Below are 23,946 nucleotides of genomic sequence, written 5' to 3' on the forward strand. Positions count from 1 at the left end.
CCCATACCACACTGTGTCCCAAGCCTCTGGGCCTGTTGCTATAATGAAGTGTTTCTGACATAGGCAACGATTCAACACCTGTGGGTCCCCAGGCTTCTAATCACTTGCTTGAATCAGACCCAAGTACTGGGGCTGAAGGTAAGAAAGGGACGATGAAGAGAAACTGATCGCCAGACCAGGCAGCCTCCTTGGGACAATAGCCAGAACCCTTTGGGCCATGTGTCCTCCTAGTACCAGAACAATTCTTTTGGGACAACGTAAAGGAGGTACGGTTTAGTCCACTAGTGAGTGTGTGAAACTGTGGAAATGGTTTGCATCTCTGTCATTTTTCTCCCCTGCGGACAAAGGTAAGAAATCTACCCAGCTGGCCCCTTCCAGAGACCAGAGAGATTCACCAGCATCGAGTGCATCTTAACCACCTCAGGGCTGGACCTTCTCCTGGCTCGTGACACTGATAACGGGAACGGCTAGCCCTTCCACTCTAGAGCAGACCAGATTATAGGCTTCCTCCTCCCGCACACTGCGTGAACTCGAATGGGCTTGCATTATTCTCCGAACTTTTTATACCAAAGTGAAAACATTTTGGTTATTTTTGTTTGTTTGTTTGTTTTATTTAAAAACAAAATAAAAATTTAAAAATAAATTTAAAAACAAAAACAAAACAAGCCGGGTGTGGGTGGTGCGTGCGTGTCTTTAATCCTAGCACTTGGGAGGCAGAGACAGGCAGATCTGTGTGAGTTCAAGGCCAGCCTGGTCTACAAAGCGAGTCCAGGACAGCCAGGGATGTTACACAGAGAAACTCTGTCTCAAACAAAACAACAACAACAACAACAACAAAAGCTAGAGTCTTACTCTGTAGCCCAGGCTGGCCTGGGATTCACTATGTAGTCCATGCTATCCTCAAATTCATGGCACTGTTTTGTTTTGTTTTGGCCTCCCCCAGTGCTGGAACTGTCGACGTGAACCATGGTCCTTAAAGCAACGTGAATTTTTTAAAACAAGTGTGGGTGTGCAAATGTAGGGGACAGAGGACACTCTGTGACACTGACTCCCTCCTCCTACCTCTACCTGGATTCCAGAGATGGGGCTTGGGCTGCTCTGCTCTTTTATCTACTGAGCCATCTGCACAGCTTGCTATCCGTTGTTGTTTACACTCTATTCTACTGTTAGTTTATATGTATGTGTGTGGCCATGTGAGTGAGTGGTGGTGCCCAAAGATGTGGGGTCCCCACTGTAGCAGGAGCTGTAGGCAGTTGTGAGCCACTCACTGTGTCTGCTAGGAACTGAACCCGAGTCCTCCGGAAGAGCAGCAGGAGCTGCTAACAGCTGAGCTATCTCTCCAACCTGAAATTAATAAAGGACCATGCTCTTCTACCCTTGAAGTCTATGAAGTAAATCATCACTCCTACGTTTCAGCTGTTTTATGGTGGTGGTTTTTTGGTTTTGTTTTGTTTTTTTTTTTTATCATTTTTCATCTATGTTCATTCATCTATTTTCTTTTATTCAACAACCTTAAAAGATACCGGAGACATGGTTGTGATCAAGATATAAAAGGCCGTTGCTCTCATGGAATTTCCAGTTCAGTAGTGAGGGACTAGACACTTATTAAGTAAAAGAAAACCTAGATTGGATGTTGCAGCTAATGATAAACACTATGGAAACCCATACTGGGATCCTGAGACAGTCATGTGGAGGACGTGTGTGCAGTAGACACCCTAGATAGAATGACCAGGGAAGGCATCTCAAAGGAGACTGGCTCTGAGTTGAGCCCTGAATGTCAAGAAGCAGCCATCTTGGGCAAAGAGGCCCAGATAGTGGCTCAGCAGCACATAAAAATACCCTCTTGAAAGGATAAGTGCTAGATGTGCCCAGAATGGTAGGAAGTTGCCTGCACTGTGTGCTTATAGGGTCTGGGGACTTGACGGGAGTGGAAGAAGAATCCAGGCTCAGCCAGTCAATGTTAACAGCAACCTCAGGACCAGTCCATGTGCCTGCTAGTCTGCATTCAAATGTTGCTCCCATCGGAGGAATTGTTTCAGAGTGAATTTGTGCACAGCTTTGTTTCTTTTTTACTTCAGAGACATTGAAACTTCCAGTCACTTGCTCAGAGTAACCGTCTTAGGGTTTTTACTGTCTTAGACTTTATCCCTTAATTAAATAGAGCACAACTGAGTAACTTTTGATTACAAAATGGCGATTGTTATTGATACAAAAATTAGAGCAAAAAGTGTCTCTCTTCAGTTTTGATAAATTAAAATTATGCACGAGATAGAGATGTGTGCAAAGGTGATGTGGAGCCTGCTAGCCACTATTCTACAAAGATGAGTCTTTTTTTCTTCCATCACCTAAAATTAATTTCAGTCAGCACACAGTGGCATTACGTTCACTTCACTGAAGTAGCAGAAGGAATCCAGGGGAGGCAACGAAGGAATTCCAGGAATGAAGGCTAGAAGTGGGGTGTGTGTTTGCAGCCAGATGTCAAAGATGTAACGTTCCTATTGCCTAACATCCGAAGGGCGCCTGGAACAGAAGTTACAGGACATGCAAGACTATTTTCTGGTTGTGGAAAAAGGATAGGATTTATTCATTCACCTACTGAGTAAAATGTACATTAACCTGGTACTATCGCTCGGAACTAGGTCTAAGAGCCATCAGTGGGTCAGACTAGACGTGGTCCCCAAAAGGAAATGGTCTTTAGCCCTTCCTGTTGTATGTTCAGGATTTGAATCTGAGTTCGTGGCAATGAAGCCAGCCATGCAGGTAGGTATCCCACTGAAGCTAGTTTGAGGCTGTGCCTTCTGAGCAGACGTGGAGTGCTTCCCAGGAGAACACTGACATTCCTAAGTCAATCAGCCTCAGGAGACTTTTGAATCCTGAGCCCCGATTAGGGGGATTTGGAAGGAATCCAGTGGCTAGGCAGGGAAGGTACTCCTTTCTCACAACTAGCCCTTGGAAGTAGCTGGCAAGGAGCTTGGAAGGAGTCAGTCCTATGGGCGATCCCATGCACCCTGAGAAACCTTGTAGAGGTTCCGTCTTCTTAAGAGTTTCTCATTCTCCCCTGCATGGAGTGTAGTCAGGGCTGTGGTTAACTGGAAGGAAGGCTTTGTGTCAGGGCTGTCAAAGGAAAAGTGACACTCTTCTTCCACAGCTAGTTTGCAGCTGCCAGGGCCATTAGTGCGGCCCCTGGGGCAAGCTGCTTTCTCTATCTGGGAAATCTCTCCCTGGTTGTTATCACCACACATTGAAAAGAGCTCACTGGGTCCTTATAAATGTTACTTTCATTCTAAAGCTAGATATTGTATTTAAAGGATATTTACCCTTTAAACAGCAAATAATGAACCTAAACTTTTATTTTATTTTATTTATATAGCATCTCACAGTGTAGCCCAGAACTCAAGGTGAACCTCTTGGCTCAGCTCTGGGCCTCTCTCAAAATTCAAGACTGAAAGAAACAGTGTGCAAGTGGTGTGTGCTGTAAAGAATGTTGTAGAGAAGCTGGGGATGGTGGTGCATGCCTTTAATCACAGCCCTTGGGAGACAGATTGCTGTGAGTTCGAGGACAGCCTGGTCTATAAAGTGAATCCTGGACAGCCAAGATAACACAGAGAAACCCTTTCTTGAAAAACTAAAATACAAAAACAAAAAACAAAAAATGTTCTAGAGATATTTGAGTTAGTTGCTTTGAAGTGTTGATCGTTAAGGTAGGAACAGGTAGATCACCTGTAAACAGCTCAAGTGTCATTTGAACTGTCATTTGGAATTAAAACATAGCTTGAGATCCACTATGACCAATCGTAATTTTCATTACCACTAATGACCCAGAGGCTGCCCTTCTACCCAGCAAGTATGGAGACGGTCTCTGGGTTTTAGGCCTCTGAGAGCAAAGGGTAGAGGCTCAGTCTCCTCTCGGTGCAGTTTGTCAGTGTGTAAGTGAGAACGGCATTCCCAGACAAAGGTCGTGTTCTTTGAGACGATAAACTTTCTAAGCTAAGCTTGTTCAGAGCATGCGGGCTCCTCCCACTATTATGTAACTTCTTATTTACAGGATGACCAGCCATTATTTGTGCTGCTTGAGATCTTTGAATTGTCAGCTCCTTCTCCCGTTACTGTAATCTGAATTACACATGGTGTTAAAGTAACTTCAGAAGCTAGAATTTGTTTTCCATGGTGGCACAGGACAAGAAATTGCCTCCCCTTCTCCCTTCTGAGAATAAAAAGGGTCGACCTCACGAACACACAGTACAGTGAGGAATGCAAGCCAGGTATGATGACGCATACCTGTACTGCCAGCATTGGGGAGATACAAACAGAAAGATCAGGAGTTCAGGGCCAGCCTCAGCCACGAAGCAAGTTTAAAGTCAGACTAGACTACATGAAACCTTTTTTTTTTTTTTAAATAAGCAAACAGCTGAAATTTTGAGTTTCTTTTCTTTCTTAACCAAGGGGAAACTTTGAAATCCAAGTGTTAAGAGGCAGCTCAGGAGGGCTGGAGAGATGGCTGAGCAGTTAAGAGCACTTGTTTGTCTTCCAGAAGACCCGGGTTCAGGTTCCCAGCAGGCTTGGCCTCTGTAGTCTTTTAACTCCGGGTTCATGAGACCCACAGCCCTCTTCTGGCCTCTGTGGGCACTGCATGCACATGGTGCATAGACATACATGCCAGCAAAATACCCTTACACATAAAATAAAAATAAATACATCTCTTAAAAAAAATAACAGGAGGGGGATTTAGCAAGATTGGTTCAGAGAGTAAAGGTGTTTGCCAATGAGTTCAGTCCTCAGGACCCATAGCTTCTGGGAGTTGTCCAATGACCTCCTCCAAGTGTCATGGTACATGAGTGCCTTCCCACATAAACAAGCACAATGTTAAAGCATAATTAAAAAACAAACAAAAAACAGGACGTTGAGCTTAATAGATTGGACAAGAGTGGAAAGTAGCGATTTGGTTTGCAGTGTGGAAGGCCATTTATTTCAACCATTCTTCAAGCCATTCACTTTTAAGCTAAGAGTAACTCTTCACATGATTTTGTAGGAATAAAAAGGTAACCTTGCTGCTTGTCTATCATAACCAGTACTTGCAGGACTGAGACGAGAGGATCACTGTGAGTTCGAGGCCACCTTGGGCTACCTAACAAGATCTTATCTCAAACAATACAAAAAAAATTTTTAAAAGGTTAAAATAGTTTGTATAGGCCTGGCTCTGGTCACAGGATCCCTTTCTTATGTGCTCTGCCAACCTGAAGGTGAGCATAGAAGTTTAAGAGTGTTCCCTCCAAAAAGCAGAAAAGAGAAGCAAGAAGGCATGTCACTGTATAAGCTGGTACATGCAGCTTTTGGCCCCCAGGGCAGGTAGGTAGAAAATCTTAGCAATATGATATGAACACACATATCTGTAAAATGCCCTAACCTTGTAGTTCCTCTGAGTGATAAAGGGTACAGAGAGACAGCGTGTCCTCCCCACCCCCACCCCCATGACCTACCCATCTCGACAAACTGGTCTCTTCTATCGCCTTTCAGAAACCATACAAAACTCTCAGAATAAAAACAGCAACAAGGTGGTCGCATTCAACTTAAATGCTTTTATTGACAATGTCTTAGAACAATAAGCAAACAATGCTTAAATTTTTCATTCAAATTCACTTTCCACATGTCGAAAGACCTCAGGGTAGAAAAAAATAAAATAAAAATATAAATATCTGAGAATCCATCTTAATAAATAAATTGAAAACACAATAAAACGTTTTCATGGAAAACTGTTAGTGTCAGAACATTCAGACCACCTCAACAATGCATGATCAGTAACATTACGATGAACATTGATGTTGAAGGAAAAACTACAGTACATGGATATAGCTATTTAGTTCTATCTACTGGAAAATAAAGTTCTATCTTTTCTTAGTTGAATATTGGTCGTTTCTAATTGGAACACGCTATTGCCAGGAACACAGTAGGTATTGTTAAAATCAGCTGCACTAGATACAATCTGAAATTATCCAGCACCAGGTTAATTCCAATAATGAACCCAACAGATTAGTTAATGCTATGAGAAGACTAAGGAGAAAGAGAAAAGAGACACAGACCCAGGCCTGGCTCACATGCTACTAACTACCAGCTCTCAGGTGTCACTAGGAACAATACACTCCATGCGGTTTTTTTTTGCTACATCTCCGGAAGAGGTGAGGACTTGCATCCAGATGTGGATGCTGTCAAGTCCTTGAGGCCCACAGCCTGGTGTGTTTCACGCACAGATAAGGTCCTCCCTAGGTCTACAGGAACCCTCGGGGAAGACGTTTCTCCTCTCGTAATGCACCAGCTCAGGCAGTGGCGCTTGGGATGCCGCTGCCTCCCCTTCCCTGACTGCTCACAGGGCCAGCAGTGTGGGTGAGCTCAGGGAGTCAGAAGAGGGCTCGTTGCTGCTGCTGCCCTTCCGGTGGGCCGCTGCGCAGCTGGGGAAGGAGTCAGCCTCCGGGTAGGTGAAGACAAAGGAAGACGTGTAAGTGGTGCAGCTGGGAGTACAGGTGACCACCGGAGTGCACAGGGGCTCCAGCTCTGTGACCATGGGCCCCATCCCCAGGGAGCTGCTGTGCAGGGGCTCCCAGTCTGCTGCGTAGAAGGAACCGGACAGGTCCATGTCTGGCACAGAGCGAGCGGTCTCGGAGCCGCTGGGCCTAGAGGATGCCGGGAACAAGAAGTCATCAAAGGGCTCAGCCTTCAGCTCCATGTTGCTGATGCTCTTGACGGGCTCCAGTGATGGCTTGGGCTCAGGGTCATTGAGAAGGGGCAGGGTGAAGGCCTCCTCTGACTCTGGGGTGGTAGCCTCAGGCAGACCCCCAGTCAAATCCAGGGAGGCCACAGACATCTCTTCTGGGAAGCCCAGGTCGTCAGGGATCTTGCAGGCAGGTCGGTGGGCTGCCAAAATAAACTCCAGTTTTTCCTTCTCTTTCAGCAGATTGGCAATCTCAGTCTGCAACGCAGACTTCTCGTCTTCAAGTTGGTCTGTCTCCTGTACAGAGAGAGAGAGAGGAAGGAAAACATAAGACATGGTTCTTGCTCAAGGACTCTGTCCCCTTAGTCCCAGCTCCCAACTTTGAAGGCTCAGGAGTAGCCAGCAGGCTCAACCTACCGCTTGGAGAGTATCCGTCAGTTCCCTCCTCCGATTCCGGCATTTGGCTGCAGCCATCTTATTCCTTTCCCTTCGGATTCTCCGTTTCTCTTCCTCTTCAGGAGATAACTATGAGAAGAAGAAAAGGACCAACATTCAATAAGGTTGTCTGGTGTCACCTCCGTTCAGACACCCTAGGGAAACTGGCTCCCATAGCACTCGCACCTCTTGGTAAAGCAGTTTTTCTAACCTTCAGTTGGCAGCCTGAGTGTGATTTGCATTTAAAGTAACATCTTTGGGGAGGGAACAAAGAAGCGCCCATGCTTTTCAAAAAAAAAAAAAAGAGGTAGGAAACTGCCTGGGAAACTGTCAGGGAGTACTTCTTGGGGCCAACTGTCAGAATCTGACAAGGGAGGGAAAAGGGCTTGGAGTCATGGCTCCTGCTCAGGAAGTGCAGTCAGTCAGCTGCAACAGGGTTTCACCCTCTTCTGTTGTGTCCTAACACACACACACACACGCACACGCACACGCACACACACACGCGCGTACACACACACACGCACCACCCGCTGTCTTCCAGTCCCAGGTCCTGAATAGCTGCTCACCTGCTCTACTTTGCCCCTTCTGCCAATGCTCTGCGCTCTGCCGCCTGACATGGTCTTCACCATTCCAGCTCTGGAGTAAGCCCCAGTCGACGGAGTTGGGACTCCGTAGGGATGGGGCGCTCTGGTCTGCGATGGTGCCACGGAGGAAACCAGGGTGGGCTGCACTAGCCACTGCAGGTCTGGGCTGGTGGAGATGGCTGTCACCGTGGGGATAAAGTTGGCACTGGAGACGGACAGATCTGCACAGAAGTCCTGAAACAAAACAGAGGAAAGCGGAGGTGAGCAAGGAGGTTTCAAGACACAGGTAGAGCAAGTGGTCTTAGTGTCACATGCAGCAGGGACAGAGAGGGGGTGGGGGGGGGGAGACAAGCATTCAGGTCACAGACTGCTTGTGTCTTCCTGTTTGCATTTCATCCAGGATAAAAGCTCTCCCAATATCCTCCCATGAATTCCGCAGCGCAGCCTTTCTCCTCCATCCTACTGCTGCGTTCCCGTTATCCCTTCAGCATCACTCGCTCGAAAGGGGGTTTGTTATAAATATCCCTGACGTCTGCGCTGACGCAGGCGCCGCTCCGGAGTCTCCAGAATGAACTCGCTTTTTATCAATGAAACTGCTTTACACACCCGCTCGCAGCACCCCCCCTCCCTCCTACCAGCTCCAGGCTGCCCCAGAAGGGGGAATCGGGGCCGTTTGCCGCCTCCCAGGCTCTAGTTAGAGAGCCTTTGCTCGAGACTGAGACAAGTCAACCAGAGAGTAGCGCAAGCCACTCAGAATAAACCTGCCGCGCGGGAAGGGGTCACTAAGTCTTACTATGACAAGCGTGCGTGTGCTGACACAAGACCTGGATTCTCAGGCTAGGGCTGCTCTGACCGCTACAGTCTCCCTCCAAAGCGGAAAAAGGAAGATTCCCCTCCAACTGACGTCCCGAAGTATCCCACCCCAGTGTCCCCTCCTCAGCGACCCCCAGCGCAGACTTGGCGGCTGCACAAAGCCAAACTCACCTGTGCGTTGACAGGGGAGCCCATGCTGGAGAAAGAGTCGGCTGGGGAATGGTAGTAGGAAAGACTGTCCCCGGCCGGGGAGGCGCTGCTGCAGCGGGAGGATGATGCCTCGTAGTCGGCATTGAAACCCGAGAACATCATGGTAGAGGTTTGGGGAAAGTCCAGCGAGGGGTCCAGGGGTAGACACTGGTGGGAGCTGTGGAGCAGAGCTGGGTGGGAGCGCGGTCACTGCTCGTTCGCGGCGCCGCTGGCTCTATCCAGTCTTCTCAGTTGCTCGCTGCAGTCGCGGTTGGAGTAGTAGGCGCCTCAGCCGGCGCTTTTATAGAAGCGCTTGTGAATGAATCTTTAACACACGTCACTGGGCGGAACCGTGGCACTGGAGGCGGGGACGCGCGCCCCAAGGCCCTGAGCGGGCACCCTGTCGTCAACTCTACGCCCCAGGATTCCAACCCCCGTCTTGGCATGTAACTTTCAAAATAGGGGTCTTAGGGGGTCTCCTTGACTCTCCACATGTGGGATATCGGAGATGGTTCCCCCCCTTAGACTATAGGGAGCAGCGTGGAAACCTGCTGACGCAGATGTCCTAATATGGACATCCTGTGTAAAGGAGGGAGGGATTGACGGGAACAGCTCTCCGGCTGCAGCCAACTCTGAGGGTGCAGCGCAGGGGGGGAGCGGGGGCCGAGGTCGGGGGAGGGGAGGCGGGGAAAGGCAGAGAAGGCGAGCGAACATTCGCACCTGATTCAAAGTGGACCCTGTTCCCAGGGTCAGGGGATGAAACGGAGGTCTCCTTCCTCCCATTGTCCAGAAATCTGGAACATTTTCTGAGTCTCTGGTATTAGGAGAAACAGGTCCGTAGCCCTAAAGCCTTGAAGCCTCTGTTTCCCAAAGGAAAGCTTGCTCACCACAGCGCCCATCCCAAATCAGTGCCAATAAATAAATAAAATAAAATGGGTTCTGCTTCTCAGCCCCTCGTCTCAAGAAACACTAGGACTGAGGTTGGAAGCAGCAAGTGAGGGACTCTAAATATAAGTGTACAATAAATAACCTGCTATACCTACAATATTGAGTTCATTCATTCACACATTCATTCATTCGTGTATTAAAGGAAGGCAGCACCCCGGGCCCTTAGCCACTTAGAGCTATCAGGGTGACTGTCTGTCCCCCGGGAGACACTGACGGATAAACATTGTGCAAAACCTCCCCACAAGGTTGCCCGAAGGGGTCTTTTGCTTGGTTTGGAGCTGGGGCCAGAGGGCGGGTGGGGGCAGGGGGCAGCTCAGGATTTCAAAGTGAGATGAGCTGGGGAGGGGGGGTCGGGGGGGTGAGAGAAAAGGGGTCCTGAATCCGTGCAGCCAGGAAACTGCGCCTTCAGGGAGCCAGCAGCCGGTGATTTTCCAGTTGGGGGGAGGGGAACAGAAAGGATTGAAAGCACAGTGCCCAGCTCTGCGTAGGGGAGATTTTGGCGTTTGGGACCTGCGCATAGCTCTGAGTCTTGGAAGACGGAACTTTAGGAAGGCCAGGTGTTTCAGTGCAGAAAACACTCCTACATGCCCTCAGCCTCCTGTCCTTCTGTAGAGGACAAGCCGGTTGGACTGACTGGGCTCGGCCCCAGAAAGCCGGTCACCTCTAGGGTAGGAAACCGCAGATCCTCGCAGAACTCAGATGTCTCCCAAGTCTCTATTCTGTGTGTTCTGGGGGTCAAGTCAACCGGTGGGCATTCCAAGATGGGCTAGAGAGAATTAGGGCCGAGGATGGATCTTTAGGGGTGCAAGGGGCGCAGAACCACAAACCTGCCTCGGGCCGCCGCACCCGGAAGCTAGGCGATCTTGCTATAGATAGTAACAGCGAAGCGGCTGTTTACAGCAACACAGCGCCGCCAGGGCCGTCTCCAGGCGACGCCGCGCGGCCCGGCGCATGGCCCGCCCATCGAGGCCACCCGCCCTCTCTGCTCCCCAGGGGCCACGGCCTCCCCAGCCCGGCTGCGGCCGCTCCCGCCGACTGACATCACCCTGGGGTTCGGGGGCTGATCCCGGCTGGCTTCTGGCTGTGTGCTAGCCTCCATTCTTAGAGATCCAAAACCGGCGGGAGCGGGGAGGGCAGGGAGGCGGGGATTCGTGGAAATAGGCCACTTGCTATTTTTGCATTCCCTGTCACAGGCAGAGGTGAAAACAGAATTTCATCATTGTATGTCATTGGTTTATGTTGGTGGGAATTTAGGCACTTTTTTTTCCCTCACTCGAAAGAGGGGGAGGGGAAGAGAACAGCATGATGCCGAAACCCGGGCTTCTTGAAACTGCTCAATCCTGAAGCGATTTCACGGCCTTCAGCACGCTGTGAATTCTAACATCTGCGCTTCCCCTGTCCTTTACTGTAAAAGAGAGAGATGAGAGAGGAGAGAGGGGGGAGAGAGAGAGAGAGAGAGAGAGAGAGAGAGAGAGAGAGAGAGAGAGAGAGAGAGAGAGAGAGATATTATGCAGACATCTTTCCACTTATTAGTTTCGACAAAGTAGGTCAAGCTTTGAATTCCTGGGTCTGTGTGGCCTTGCCTTCCACTGTTAACTGCGTTTCAGGGGCTCTTAGGGGGGAAAAAAAACCCTGGAGTGATTTGATTTACTTCCTCTTCAGGTTTGAAGCAGCTCCGGCCAACACCTCAAAGATGTGTCAAGATTTTATATCCAGGATTTATCTCAAACATCACTTACCTTGGCAATAAAAAAGGAAAAGAGGTCTTTGGGTGAGTCTTTCTCCTCCAAATAGCTTAGCCCTTTTTTTCCCCCTTCCTGGCAACATTATGACCAGAGAATTGGACGTCTAATACATCTGTCCTCTGAAAAGGACAAGCCAGCAACTAGAGAGATGGCTGAGTGTTAAAGAGCACTGGCTGCTTTTCCAGAGGACTCAGGTTCCTTTCCCTTGGGCACATGGCTGCTGTAGCTCCAGTTCCAAGGGACCCAAACGCCCTCACCTGGCCTCCCTGGACATCAGGCACACATGCCTTGCACCCACATGCATGCAGACAAAACATCTACACACATAAAAGTGTAACACTTAAAAAGGACAGACCGTGTGTTAATATCGTCTCTCATTTATTTAGCGAAGAATTATTGAGGGACCAGGGTAGAGGCTGACACTTCCTGTAGTGAGCAGGGTGGACCTATCCTTACCTGTGCACATAGAGACGCGCGCCTCTGGGGGAAGTGAGGTGAGTAAGTCAATAAAGTACTATGGGGCCGCAGTAAGTGGCTTGGCAGATCTAAGTATGGAGTAGCAAGGGGCACAAAGGGTTTGGAGACAGAACTCAGAGCAAGTGACTGCAATACCGAGGTGGGGGCAGGATCATCTGGTCTCCGGGGACGGCCAGGGTTGAAAAGCGACAGAGCATCACGTAGGGTTCAAGTCCTCAGACTTTCCTATCTTCTCTCCACTAACAACCAGTGCTGAGCCTATAAGACACTCTCACATCTCAGCCTGCGCAGGCATCCGTTCCACTCACTAGTATAAAAATCACACCTTAAGAAATGGGGCCAGGCATGGTGGCACACGCCTTTAATCCCAGCACTCAGGAGGCAGAGACAGGCAGATGGCTGTGAGTTCGAGGCCAGCCTGGTCTACAGAGCGGGTCCAGGACAGCCAAGGGTAACACAGAGAAACCCTGTCTTAAAAAGCAAGAAGGAGGAGGAGGAGGAGGAGAAGAAGAAGAAAGAAAGAAAAAAGAAATGGGGCAGGCTGGGGATGTGGCTCAGTGGTGCAGCGCTGCCTGATGCACACAAGGCCCTGAGTATAATTCCACTACTACAAAAACCTGATAACGAGCAGTAAAAAGAGATTATGCCAGGTGTGTCGGCACAGGTGTTTATATCAGCATTCATCACAGTAGCCAGAACATAGCAACAGCTGCATCCATCAAAGATAGATTGGTTTTTAAATATGGTGTACATGTACAGTGAAGTAGTACTTTCACTCTTTTGAAAAACAGAGAAGATGTGTGTCATTTGCCACAGTATAGAAGAACCTACAGGACACCATGCTGGGTGAAATAAGCCAGACACCAAAGAACAAAATATCACACGGTCTCACATCTGAAATCTCAGAGTGTGGCGCTCCTGGAAGCAGAGAGAAGAACCCTGGTTACCAGTGGCCGGAAGGAGAAGGGAAGTTGGCCAACAAGTAAAGATACAAGTAGGCAGGAAGAATAGGTTGTGGTCTTCCATTATATAGAACACACATGCATGCACACACACACACACACACACACACACACACACACACACACACACACACACACTTTCATGGTTGGAGACATGGCCTCAGAGCTGGATGAGATTCACTCTGTAGCTGAGGATGACCTTGACCTCTTGACCTCCTCCCTCCACCTCCCAAGTGCTGGGATTACAGATGTATGCCACTAAACCTGGATAATAACATATACTTCAAAATATCCATAAAAAGAAGAGAGGATTTTAGATATTTTTTTAACCACAGAGAAAATATAAACATTCGAAATGATAGAGGTACTAATTGCCCCGGTTTGATCATTACAAAATATATACATGTGTTAAAATACTTCCCACAGAGCTATACAATGTCTACCAATTAAAGATAAAGGTGTTTTTTTTTTTTAATGAAGCTCACACAATGTAGCCTAAAAATAAAGACAAATCTGTGCCTACATGTGAAATTATCTTTGCCATTTGCAAAGGTCAGAGCAACTCTGAGAGAGGTGTGCATGCGTGCTCCCGATTGCCCAGTGCTGTCTCCCACGAGGTAGGTATTCTGTGCTCCGGGACGTGTCTGAGCCTGAAGCACCAGAACCTGGGACGAATGATGCGCTGTGTGCTGAGTTCCTCTCCCTCGAAATTCAGAAGTCAAAAGGCTACAGAAGCTTTAGTCTGACTTTAACCCAAATTAAAAACCAATTCGATGCGGGTATAGTAAAGCTCCTGCCTGAAATCCCAGTACTCAGCAAACAGAGGAAGAAGGCAGGGAGCTCCAGGGCAGTCTTGGTTACAAAGTGAGACTGGCCCTGTCTTATAAAAACAAAACAAAACAAAAATAAACAACCAAACCAAAAGGGGTGGGGGGGGGGCGGAGGCAGGCATGGTAGCACAGGCTGTGTAATGCTTGTCCTTCAGTAGTGGATGTACGAGGATCAGAAGTTCAAAGTCATCCTCGGCTACACAGGGGCTGTGGGGCTACCCTGAGCTAAGGGAAGAAATGAAAGGAAGGAAGGAAGAGACGGAGGAGGAAAGGAGGAAGGAAGGAGAATTCCTTTTTCTCAGCAGGTTTTTCTCATCCCGTGCAGGCTTTTCTGATTTTTCGCTCTGTTGTGTGGTGGGAAACACGGTATAGAAACCTGAGCGGAGTCAAGACACCCGATGACTTTTTGAAGTTGGGTGTGCGTTGTTTAGCCGATGTGATTGCAACATTAAGTGAAAGGCTGCCGTCTGCACCACCTACGTAAGCGCTGCCGCACAAGCCCTGTCCCCGGCATGCAGAAGTAGTTACTTATTTAGGGAAGTGTGGTCTAGCGGTGAAGGACTGTGGTTGGAGCACGAGACCAGTAGTCAGGAAGCCGCGCACACCAAAAAGCAACTCTTTTGGTCACTTGGGAAAGCCGTTTCTTAGACTTCTTTGGTCATTTTTATGCATTGCCCCCCCCCCCACCTCTTTCTGAGCCGAGGATGTTTAGTAAGTTGAAAGTCAGATTAGATTTTTGAGAGACTCTATCTCAAAAAGCCGAAGGGGAAGAGGAAAGGATGAGACCCACTTTCTTGAGCATTGAGTAGTCAAACACTGGGAAAGAGAAAATGCACAACATGTTAGCACTACCGTCAGCTGACGCAGCAGCCTATGTGTAACACGCCAGTGGTCCGTGGCGGGTGAAAGATCGCAGGATCAGACTGACCCTGTTAGCTTAGCCCGTACATAGACACCACATTGTCTACAGTGACGATAACTGTGCAGAGCGCTCCAAATATGTTCATTCTGGATGTCCAGATCCAACAAGAAGTGCCCCACAATCTCCATGAGACTCACACGAATGTGAGCCCAACACAGGGGTCTTTAGGGGACCAAGGCTACCTACCCACCGTATGCCTCTGCTTGTGAACCAAGCCCAAGTTGTCCTTATATAGAAAAGCCCGGGCACAGATTTGCCACTAGCACCACCCCACGCACCCGCCACCACTGCGGCTAATTAGTGCGAGTGATTTAGCCTCTTTGGGAAGAATCCTGTTTTCATTCTGAACAACTCTTGGCTTTCTGACAAGAGATGATGCTTCATTAGGAACCCCCGTCCTGCTGCTAATGTGAGCGCTTAAACAAGGCTGTGTAATCCCGGTACACGATCCATCTGGAGCCGAGGAAACGGGAAAGCTCGGGTGCTGAAGCTCAGCTCGCTGCAGCCCAAGCTTGCTACTTCTTTCACCACCAGCGCAGAGTCACACACCCATCTGTCTGCCGTGCTGAGTTTTGCTTCATAAAACAAGAACAAACTATCAGACAGCAAGGGAGGTCTTCTTTGGGCTCCCAGCTGCTCCGGTGTCCTGAGATGACCTTCTGTGGCTCTGGTCAGCTTAGCTCCTGGGATTCCTAAGGAACCTCACATACGTCACTAAACCTATAGGGCAAGCAACACGCCCTGAGAAACCTCAACTACAGGGCACCCATCCAACAAGAAAATCTCACCATCACTACGGGCAGGGTGAGGGTGGCTAGGAAGGGCTGGCACATGACGTGCTTCAAGGCGTTGAGACATCCCATCCATCATCCTAATAGAAGCTGAACGAAAGCATTGATCATCGCAGTGCCAAAGAAATCCTCCTTTCCCAACTTGGAAAAATCCAGACCAGTCTATGGGAATGCAGAGTGAAGCGTAGATGTGGCAACCTTTTTTGTCTTAGTATCTGATTGTGCCCTGTAAGAAAACTTCCAGCTGCAGCTCACTGCCAGCTGGGGCCTGATTTTCCTTGGCTGTTATTTTACCTGTAGGGTTACCTGTAGAGTTAGAAATGCCTGGTGAAATTCTAAAAGTGACTCACCAAAGAATTTCAGCTTCAAGGCTTGGGGGTAGGGGGTCTTCCTTGCCTAGGGTGTCAAAGGCCATGGGTTCAAGACCTGACTCTGGAACAAAATTTTTTTACCTTTACACTCTGAGCTACCCTGAATGTGGAGTCATCAGTGAAGACAAGGGCAGATGGAGATAGCTCCCTCACCAGCAGTTTCTACTTCCTCATTTAAAGGTTGTGAATCAAATCACAACTCCACACAGACCTGCCATCCCACCCGCCCTGCTTAAAAATCAAACATACAAGCAAACGACACCCTCTCCCGGCATCTCTACATCTCTGCCATCCTGTCCTTTTCCTTCTGACCTCACCTTGTGCCACCTGCCCTCCCTCTACTCCGGCCGCGATGGGGGTTTGTTTTTTTTTTCTTTTTTCTTTCTTTCTTTTTTTTTTTTTTCCCTTCCCTGAATGTGCCCAGCTAGTTCTGTTGCTGGGCCATCACATTCCCTGTTTCTTCTTTCCCCTCCAGACCCTGACCAGTTGACTTTTCTGCATAGCAAAGTCTGCTCAGATGTCACCTTCTCCAAGAAGTCTATCGCGTCCCTCTTTCTGATGCTGCACTCTCCTAGGCTCCAGTCACTTTCTGTCATGCCCCTTGGTTTTCCTTTGGACACTTATCACTACAGTGCTGACACTGTCTGTTGGTCCTTGCACTTTTTCATTGTCTTCCCCCAAGTAGACCAGAAGCTCCTCAAAACTGGGGAGCCTATCTAGTTTAATGAGTAGCAACCTTCACTCAGTTGCCTGGTTTTCTGACGTGAGCTGGCATTCGGTAAATGCCTGTGGAATGAACGGATGTTAAACAGAAGGCTCGTGTGCCTCGTGGCTAAGAAAACAGCGTGGATCTCCTTATTTGGATAAGAAAGTATTGTTTGTTTTTTGAGACAAGGTTTTGTTGGGTAGCTCAGGTTGGCCTCAAACTCATGGTGATCCTCCTGCCTCAGCCTTTTAAATGTTGCGATGAGTACAAAGAGTTGTAATGGGCATGACCTCTTACCACAGCCCTCTTCAGTGAAACCAAAACCCTTATTAGCATTTTTGTGATCAATGTAGTTCAAATACTTATCAACCCAAGGTGTGCACGCACCTGTTCTTAGAATAGAACAGACCTGCCATGCCTGCACTCTCAGTGTTTCTAGCATCTGGCACACAGAAGGGAAGAGCTGAAGTACTTTCTTTTTAAAGCCATAACTACTCCACCCACAAAAGATTAGTGAGACCTAGCACACATGAGGACCTTACACACACACACACACACACACACACGGGGTGGGTTGTCCTGGGTTATAACCCAGATTCTTTTGTACAAACTTAACTGTAATGCTACAAGTAACTTTAGAAAATATTTACACATCAAAAATGTAACAACCAGGTGTGGTAGCTCACACCTGTAATCCCAGCACTCAGGGAGGCAGAGGCAGGTGGATCTCTGTGAGCTCGAGGCCAGAATGGTCTACAAAGCGAGTCCAGGACAGCAAAGGCTACACAGAGAAACCCTGTCTGGGGTAGGGTGGGGAAACCAACGTAACAAATGTTTAAATTTAAAAGCACTGTTAGACAGAGTAGACTATGTTTATGATCCTGTACTAGGAAGGAGGAAACAGGAGGATTGGGAGTTCGAGGCCAGCCAGGGATACAGAACAGTAAGACTCTATCCCAGTTAATAATACAATAAAAACAAACACTGACTACAGGGGAATGGTCAAACTTGTATGGTCTGGGCATAGTGGCACACACCTTTTAATAACAGCACTTGGGAGGCAGAAGCAGGCAGATATCCCTGAGTTCGAGGCCAGCCTAGTCTACATAGAGAAACCTTGTCTCAAAGAAATAACAACAAACTATGTCGGCTGGGCCTAATGGTGCAAGGCTACAATCCCAGATACCTGGGAGTCTGCGAAAGAAGCATCACAAGTTGAATGCAACTAAATGAGATTACATCCCAAAACAAAAAATATGAACAGGACTTGGGGTGTAGCTCAGTGGCAGAGTATTAGCTCTGGGTTTAATCCCCAGCACAGCAAAACATAAACAAATGTATTACCCTAATACTGAAATGACTAATTATAACCCCTAGTAACTCAAAATAAAGACAATATTGAACTGAAAAGGAGTTTTTATTCAAAACAGGGTTTCTCTGTGTAGCCTTGGCTGTCCTGGACTCATTTTGTAGACCAGGCAGGCCTCAAACTCACATTGATTCCTGCCTCTGCCTCCTGAGTGCTGGGATTAAAGGCGTGTGCCACCGTGACCAGCAGGAGTTTTTATTTTTAAAAACTAATTCACAAAACTGTAGCCCCAGCACTTAAGATTTGGAGTCAAGAAGACTAGGAGTTCAAGGTTATCCTGGACTATATATCCAGTTCAAAACCAGTCTGGGCTATATGAGACCTTATGTAAACACACACACACACACACACACACACACACACGCACGCACACACCTTTTACAGTATGCTAGGTTCATGCCAGGACATTGAGAACATTCCACAGAGGCCGGAGAGCTGCTTCCCCAGCACTAGGAACAGCACCTCACACAACAGTTTCTTGAATAGCCCTCACCCTGCTCTCCAGCTACTGGCTTCTGGAACAATCTGGCTGTGACTGAACACACTTGGGTGGGGGAGGGTCAGGGTACATTGACTTGTTTGAACTGCACAGAAAAAGGGGACTGGCTATCACATACCAAGAATCACTAAGACTCTGGATGCAGTGGCTACATCAGCCCCACGGGGCAGGCCTGATCTCTGTTGCTATAAACACCACCGTGTGTTTCTGCCTGATCCACAGACATGTAGCATGAAGGCATGGCCCCTCTAGCCCTTTGTCCAGACTCATCAGGTGGCTTGGAATAAGTCATGGGTTATGGCCCAGAGGCCGTCTGTGGGTTAACAGTCCTGGCCTCCGCTGCAAATAGGAAATGTGTGTGTCTGCAACTAGGACTTGGCATCCAAGTCAAGCTCATTTGAACCCAGAGCTTCAGCTAGCTGAGGTCTGTCTGAATTTAGAACACAGAAAAGAGAGAAGCAAAGGGTTGTGGGTTGTGAAATAGTCTGAAGAAATAGAAAAAAAAATAACAAAACCCACTGATGTTCACCCCACGTTCTCATTTACCCACTGAAACAGCTAGCCACATGAGCCATGGGAGGCAGCCTTTCCCACCATTCTCAGCCACTTCTTGGGACAACTCCTCCTCCTCCTCCCCTTCTCCCTGCTTTGTTATGTCTTCTGTGTTTTTTGTTTGTTGGTTGGTTGGTTGTTTCTGTGTTTCTTTAAAAGACAGGATCCTGCTATATATAGTGAGGCCTGACTAGCCTGTTACTCACTACGTAACCTCAGGTGGTCTTGAACTCCTGGAAATCCTCCTGTCTCACCTCTATGAGTGCTGGAACTACAGGCAGGCACCACTATGCCTGGTTCTTTCTAACCCATTTATCACTCATAAAGTAAAGCGACCATACAAAGAAAGTAAATAAAGGGTTTCACGTTAAGTGCCTAAGACTGTGTGTTTAGATAAGGGTGGCACTGAGGTGTCTGTATCACACATTTATTTGAGATAATTTAGCTGTATTGTTATCAGATGACTCTGTTTTGTTTTCTATTTCCCAATGGCTTCAGAATTCCCTTCAGGGAAGAAAGGGGCTTTCACATACTTAAAGATATCATTTCCTTGTATATGAGCCAGAAAGTGCTGAGATGGAGTCTCTGCCGTTTAATCTTTCACTCAAATTGTGCAGACTCTGTTCTCCTGTTCTGTCCATTCACTCAACACTTTAGATTGTGCAGATCGCTGGAATCCGTAGTAAATAGGCAAGCTTCCTAAGATGCTGGGCGTGGTGGCTCATGCCTTTAATCCCAGCACTCGGGGCACAGAGGCAAGTGGATCACTGTGAGTTCGAGGCCAGCCTGGTCTACAAAGTGAGTCCAGGACAGCCAAGGCTACACAGAGAAACACTATCTTGAAAAACAAAACAACAACAACAACAACAAAAAGCACATCCTAAGGTGCTGCTAAGATGCATCAGTGGGTAAAGGCCCTTGCCACTCAAGTCTGACCACCTGAGTTTGAACACCACACGTGCATGCGCACACCTCAGGAAGACTGACTTTTTAAAAGTAATGCCGAGTTTAATTAAAAACAGGATATGTTTTGTTTTGTTTTGTTTTTATTTTTTTGGGTTTTTCGAGACAGGGTCTCTCTGTGTTAGCCTTGGCTGTCCTGGACTCACTTTGTAGACCAGGCTGGCCTCGAACTCACAGCGATCCGCCCACCTCTGCCTCCCGAGTGCTGGGATTAAAGGCGTGCGCCACCACGCCCGGCTCCAGGATATGTTTTGTTGTGTGGCCTGTGCTGCTATTTGGGGGAGAAGAAAGGGAAGTGACATGACATGAAGTGAAGGACAAGAGGAAGTAGCCACCAGGTGAGATGGTGCATACCTGCAATGCCAGCGCTCAGGACACAGAGCACATGAGCTGCTGTGAATTTGAGGTCAGCCAAGGGTTTAGAGAGAGAGGGAGAGAAAGAGAGAGAGAGAGAGAGAGAGAGAGAGAGAGAGAGAGGGAGAGAGAGAGAGAACAAGAGGGAGAAAGAAAGAAAGAAAGGAAGGAGACAGATGTGCTAACTGGTTCACCCCTACCCTATCAAGCGGCAAAGGGCCATCCCTCCCCTACTGTCTGGGTGAATGACTGTCCCTTTCCTAGACCTTAAATGCCAACTTTCTGGATCAGTGCTACCAAATTTGGAAAATTCCCAGCTCTGTCCTTGCTTCATTTCCTCCCAGGCTGCCCCTCCACTTCAAACAGGATATAGACAGATTTATTCGTTCTCATGCAAACGCCAGCCCTCCAGAACCTTCTTCTGGGTGGCACCACACTCAGGGCAAGTGGTTGGTGAGATCGTCCTCCATAGCTGAGAGGGTCTTCCTAAGAATGAAGTCAGCCACTTACTCTTCCTCCAGGCTTTGAGGTCTTCCAGGGCTCTTTTTACAGGAATGTGAAAACAGGCACATTCCGTTTCGCCCTTTGTTGGAAAGCTATTGACAACAAACAGGGCTCAGCCCAGAAACCGTGCTGTAAAATAGCAGAACACTGAGCAAAGCAAGCCTTCTCACCCAGGGCACCACTCCCCTGAATTCTTACCCAAGGTTTGACTGAGTGTGGGGGGGTGGGAAGGGGGAATGGGGGGGGGGAAGGATTGTGGAGCAGCGGGGGTTCTTGGGAAGTCACTGCAAAGCATCTGTTTCTTGAATTCTTTGTTATTTTGACTGCACTGGAGGCTTTTCCACAAGCCACTATCAAATCCACCCATCCTGAGTTCCTGTAAATATTATGTCTTCACTAAACTATGGGAACTATTTCACAGCCAGAATATGAACCCGACTAGGAAAGCTTGCTAATGGGAATGACATAAGCAAAGCATTAAAAGTTAAATGAGAGAAAATTCGGTAGCAAAGGGCCAGGGGACAAGTGCTGAGGGACGAGGGTAGCTAGAGCCTGAGACGGATCACACAAACCACACTCTAGCATTTAAATCCAGCCGCAAATGTAGGCTGACATATTCGCGGGGTCACTAGGGTGACTTTCATTACAGCGAGGACAAGAAGTCGTGTCCATTCCCAGAGAGGCCATTTCTATCATAGTACAGACGGTTCCAAGCAATGGAGACCCAGGGAAGCTGAGGCAGCAGCTGTAGGCAGTCAGGGATTCCACGGAGGAGAGAAGCTGTCCCCTGGCAAAGAGCTGAGGCCTGAAGTCAGCTCAAGCGCACACTTGGGATGTGAAGAGACGCCCCTGACTTTAGGCAGCCCTGTGAGGACTGTTGGGGAAAAGGCCGGAAGAATTAATATTCGTCCCTAGTGTTGAGCGCGCTCTCTTCTCCACCCGTCACTTTTTGCTCAATTCGTCCTACTCCCTGTCTAGATCTCAGAAGTAAAATGTCAGCCTCACACGCACTCCCATGAGCACCATGAGCTGAGTCAGGCACCTCTTAGAATTCCTCATTCCGTCTTAGGGTTTTCACTGAGTACAATAATGCATATTTATCTGCGAAGTGATCGGCCTAAAATCTAAAACACGAACACCATGAAGAGATCTTTGTAGAGTTCAGGCAGTTTCTTCGTTTCCGTTGTCCCACAAGGGATAGATGCCCCGGCTGTGTTGTGCAAGTGTCTACCACAGAGAGACGTTCTTCCCCAGCCCTGTGCTTCCTTTCCACCTTGAGGATGGAAGTCCTCACTAAATCACCCAGGATGATTTGGAGTCTTCGTGCCTCAGTTTTCCAGGTAGATGAGATTGTAGGTCTGACCCACCAGGCCTGGCGGTGCTTTTGTTTGCTGATGTACCCTCAAGCACTCGCTAGTAGCTATTAACTGTTGGGTGTTTGGGCGGATCTGGGCCCAGGGGTCCTGCTCAAACTATGGCACCAGCCGAGGACAATACGTGCAGTAAACTTCGAACCCCTACCCAGAACCTGCCAATTGACAGGACATTTCCCACAGTTGAGCGGAGAGTGGGGACTGACTTTCACACAGACTCTAGTGCCCCATATTTGACCACGTCCCCTGGATGGGGAGGCCTAGTGGCACTCAGAGGAAGGACAGCAGGCTGCCAAGAAGAGACTTGATACCCTATGAGCATATACAGGGGGAGGATGTGCCCCTCAATCACAGTCATAGGGGAGGGGAGTAAGGGGAAAATGGGAGGGAGGGAGGAATGGGAGGATACAGGGATGGGATAACCATTGAGATGTAATATGAATAAATTAATAAAATATTTTTTAAAAACTGTTGGGTACCTATATTTGGTGTCTACTGCCTAACTCCAGAAAGGCAGACACTTCACATATGTTTTACTCATCAGGACTCTCTCCAGCCTAATACAGTAGCTACCACATAATAGCGGCTCAGAGGCAGCTGTTTTCCAGGGGCTGGAGGGATGGCTCACGTTTAAGAACACTGGCTGCCTTTTCCAGAGGTTGCGAGTTCAATTCCCACCTACATGGTGGCTTACAATAACCTATAACCCCAGCCAGCTCCAGGGGATCCAACACCCTCGAGACAGGGTTTCTCTGTGTAACAGTCCTGGCTATCCTGGACTCCCTTTGTAGACCAGGCTGGCCTCAAACTCACAACGATCTACCTGCCTCTGCCTCCTGAGCACTGGGATTAAAGGTGTGTGCCACCACACCCAGCATCCAGCACCCTCTTCTGGCCTCCTTGGGCACCCACATACACATGGCATACGCACACAGGCAAACACACACACACACATACACATATTTAAAAAATTAAAAACTTTTTGAATGAGTGGCAACAGGGTTAATAGCTTGTGCTTATTGACTGCCTACTCTGGAATATGGCAGGGTGGTCACTGAGATTATTTAATATTCCTTCCGTTCAGTAATGAGCTTTGTTAAGTGTGTTGTTTGGGCTGCCAAAATAGGTTCAATTATTTTGTTGGTTGAAACTAAATCTATGTGAATCCCATTATGGCTCAAACTCAATCATTCTCAGCCTCCTGAGACCTGGTGTTACAGGCTTGGATCACTATCCTTCCCTTAGGTTCAATTCCCTCCTCCTTCTTCTTCTTCTTCTTCTTCTTCTTCTTCTTCTTCTTCTTCTTCTTCTTCTTCTTCTTCTTCATACTGATGTTGTAATTGTTAAGCCCACAGTGGATAATTGGTTTAAATATTCTTCCCTTCTTCCCACTGTAGTAAAAGAAGTGCCCTGGTGACCTAAGTGAATTTGTTTCCCTAAGTGCCTACCAGGGAGAGTTTGATAAGAGAAACGCAGACTCGAGGGCCTTAATTATGCTTACATTACAAAGACCTAAAGTACAGACTCGTTCCCTAGATACATTTAATGACACTTTAATAACGCATATTTATAATTATACATGTTTATTTACCAAGAAACTGGTCTAATACAAAAAAAAGATAAGCTCCACAAAGAGATTTTTGTAAGGTTTAGTTTGCTTGTTTGTTTTACGGTGGCTGGGATTGAACCCAGGGTCTCTTACATGCTAGGCAAGACAAGCACTCCACTGAGTTACACCTGCACGTGTGTGCGTGTGTGTGTGTGTGTGTGTGTGTGTGTGTGTGTGTGTGTGTGTGTGTGTGTTTGAGGGTAATATGGGGGATTTCAGCGAGTTCATATGCAATCACAAAACATAC

At 47.9% G+C, this 23,946-nt stretch overlaps 1 protein-coding gene and 1 long non-coding RNA gene across 5 annotated transcripts; one reads left to right on the top strand and one right to left on the bottom strand.

Moving 5' to 3' along the window:
* Window positions 1-5,556: 5,556 nt before the first annotated feature.
* FOS (Fos proto-oncogene, AP-1 transcription factor subunit) lies at window positions 5,557-9,076 on the bottom strand. The gene is made up of 4 exons (XM_084793704.1): window positions 8,707-9,076; window positions 7,705-7,956; window positions 7,121-7,228; window positions 5,557-7,000 (listed from the first exon to the last, which is right to left on the bottom strand). Exons 1-4 carry the CDS (start codon window positions 8,845-8,847, stop codon window positions 6,359-6,361), a joined length of 1,143 nt encoding a protein of 380 aa, XP_084649830.1. The 5' UTR covers window positions 8,848-9,076; the 3' UTR covers window positions 5,557-6,358.
* Window positions 9,077-10,442: 1,366 nt separating this feature from the next.
* LOC311603168 lies at window positions 10,443-19,310 on the top strand. 4 transcript variants are annotated; one of them, XR_014780984.1, is made up of 6 exons: window positions 10,443-10,871; window positions 11,335-11,443; window positions 11,804-11,911; window positions 13,409-13,473; window positions 14,012-14,166; window positions 14,996-19,310. It is a non-coding gene; the product is annotated as an uncharacterized lncRNA (long non-coding RNA). The 4 variants fall into 4 exon arrangements; XR_014780985.1 differs by having other exon boundaries at window positions 16,246-19,310; XR_014780982.1 differs by having other exon boundaries at window positions 10,443-10,893; window positions 14,012-19,310.
* The last annotated feature ends 4,636 nt before the right edge of the window (window positions 19,311-23,946 follow it).

This window comes from Acomys minous (genome assembly GCF_964271855.1).
Source record: "Acomys minous genome assembly, chromosome: 8".
Lineage (NCBI taxonomy): Eukaryota > Metazoa > Chordata > Mammalia > Rodentia > Muridae > Acomys > Acomys minous.

What these genes read in the sequence shown, in the direction of transcription:
- FOS (XM_084793704.1), bottom strand. Translation starts at nt 8,847, where the DNA reads ATGATGTTCTCGGGTTTCAATGCCGACTACGAGGCATCATCCTCCCGC. An exon ending in GCTCCCCTGTCAACGCACAG is followed by an intron (nt 7,957 to 8,706) that starts GTGAGTTTGGCT and finishes GTTTTGTTTCAG; the next exon opens with GACTTCTGTGCAGATCTGTC. An exon ending in GAAGGGGCAAAGTAGAGCAG is followed by an intron (nt 7,229 to 7,704) that starts GTGAGCAGCTAT and finishes TTCTTCTCATAG; the next exon opens with TTATCTCCTGAAGAGGAAGA.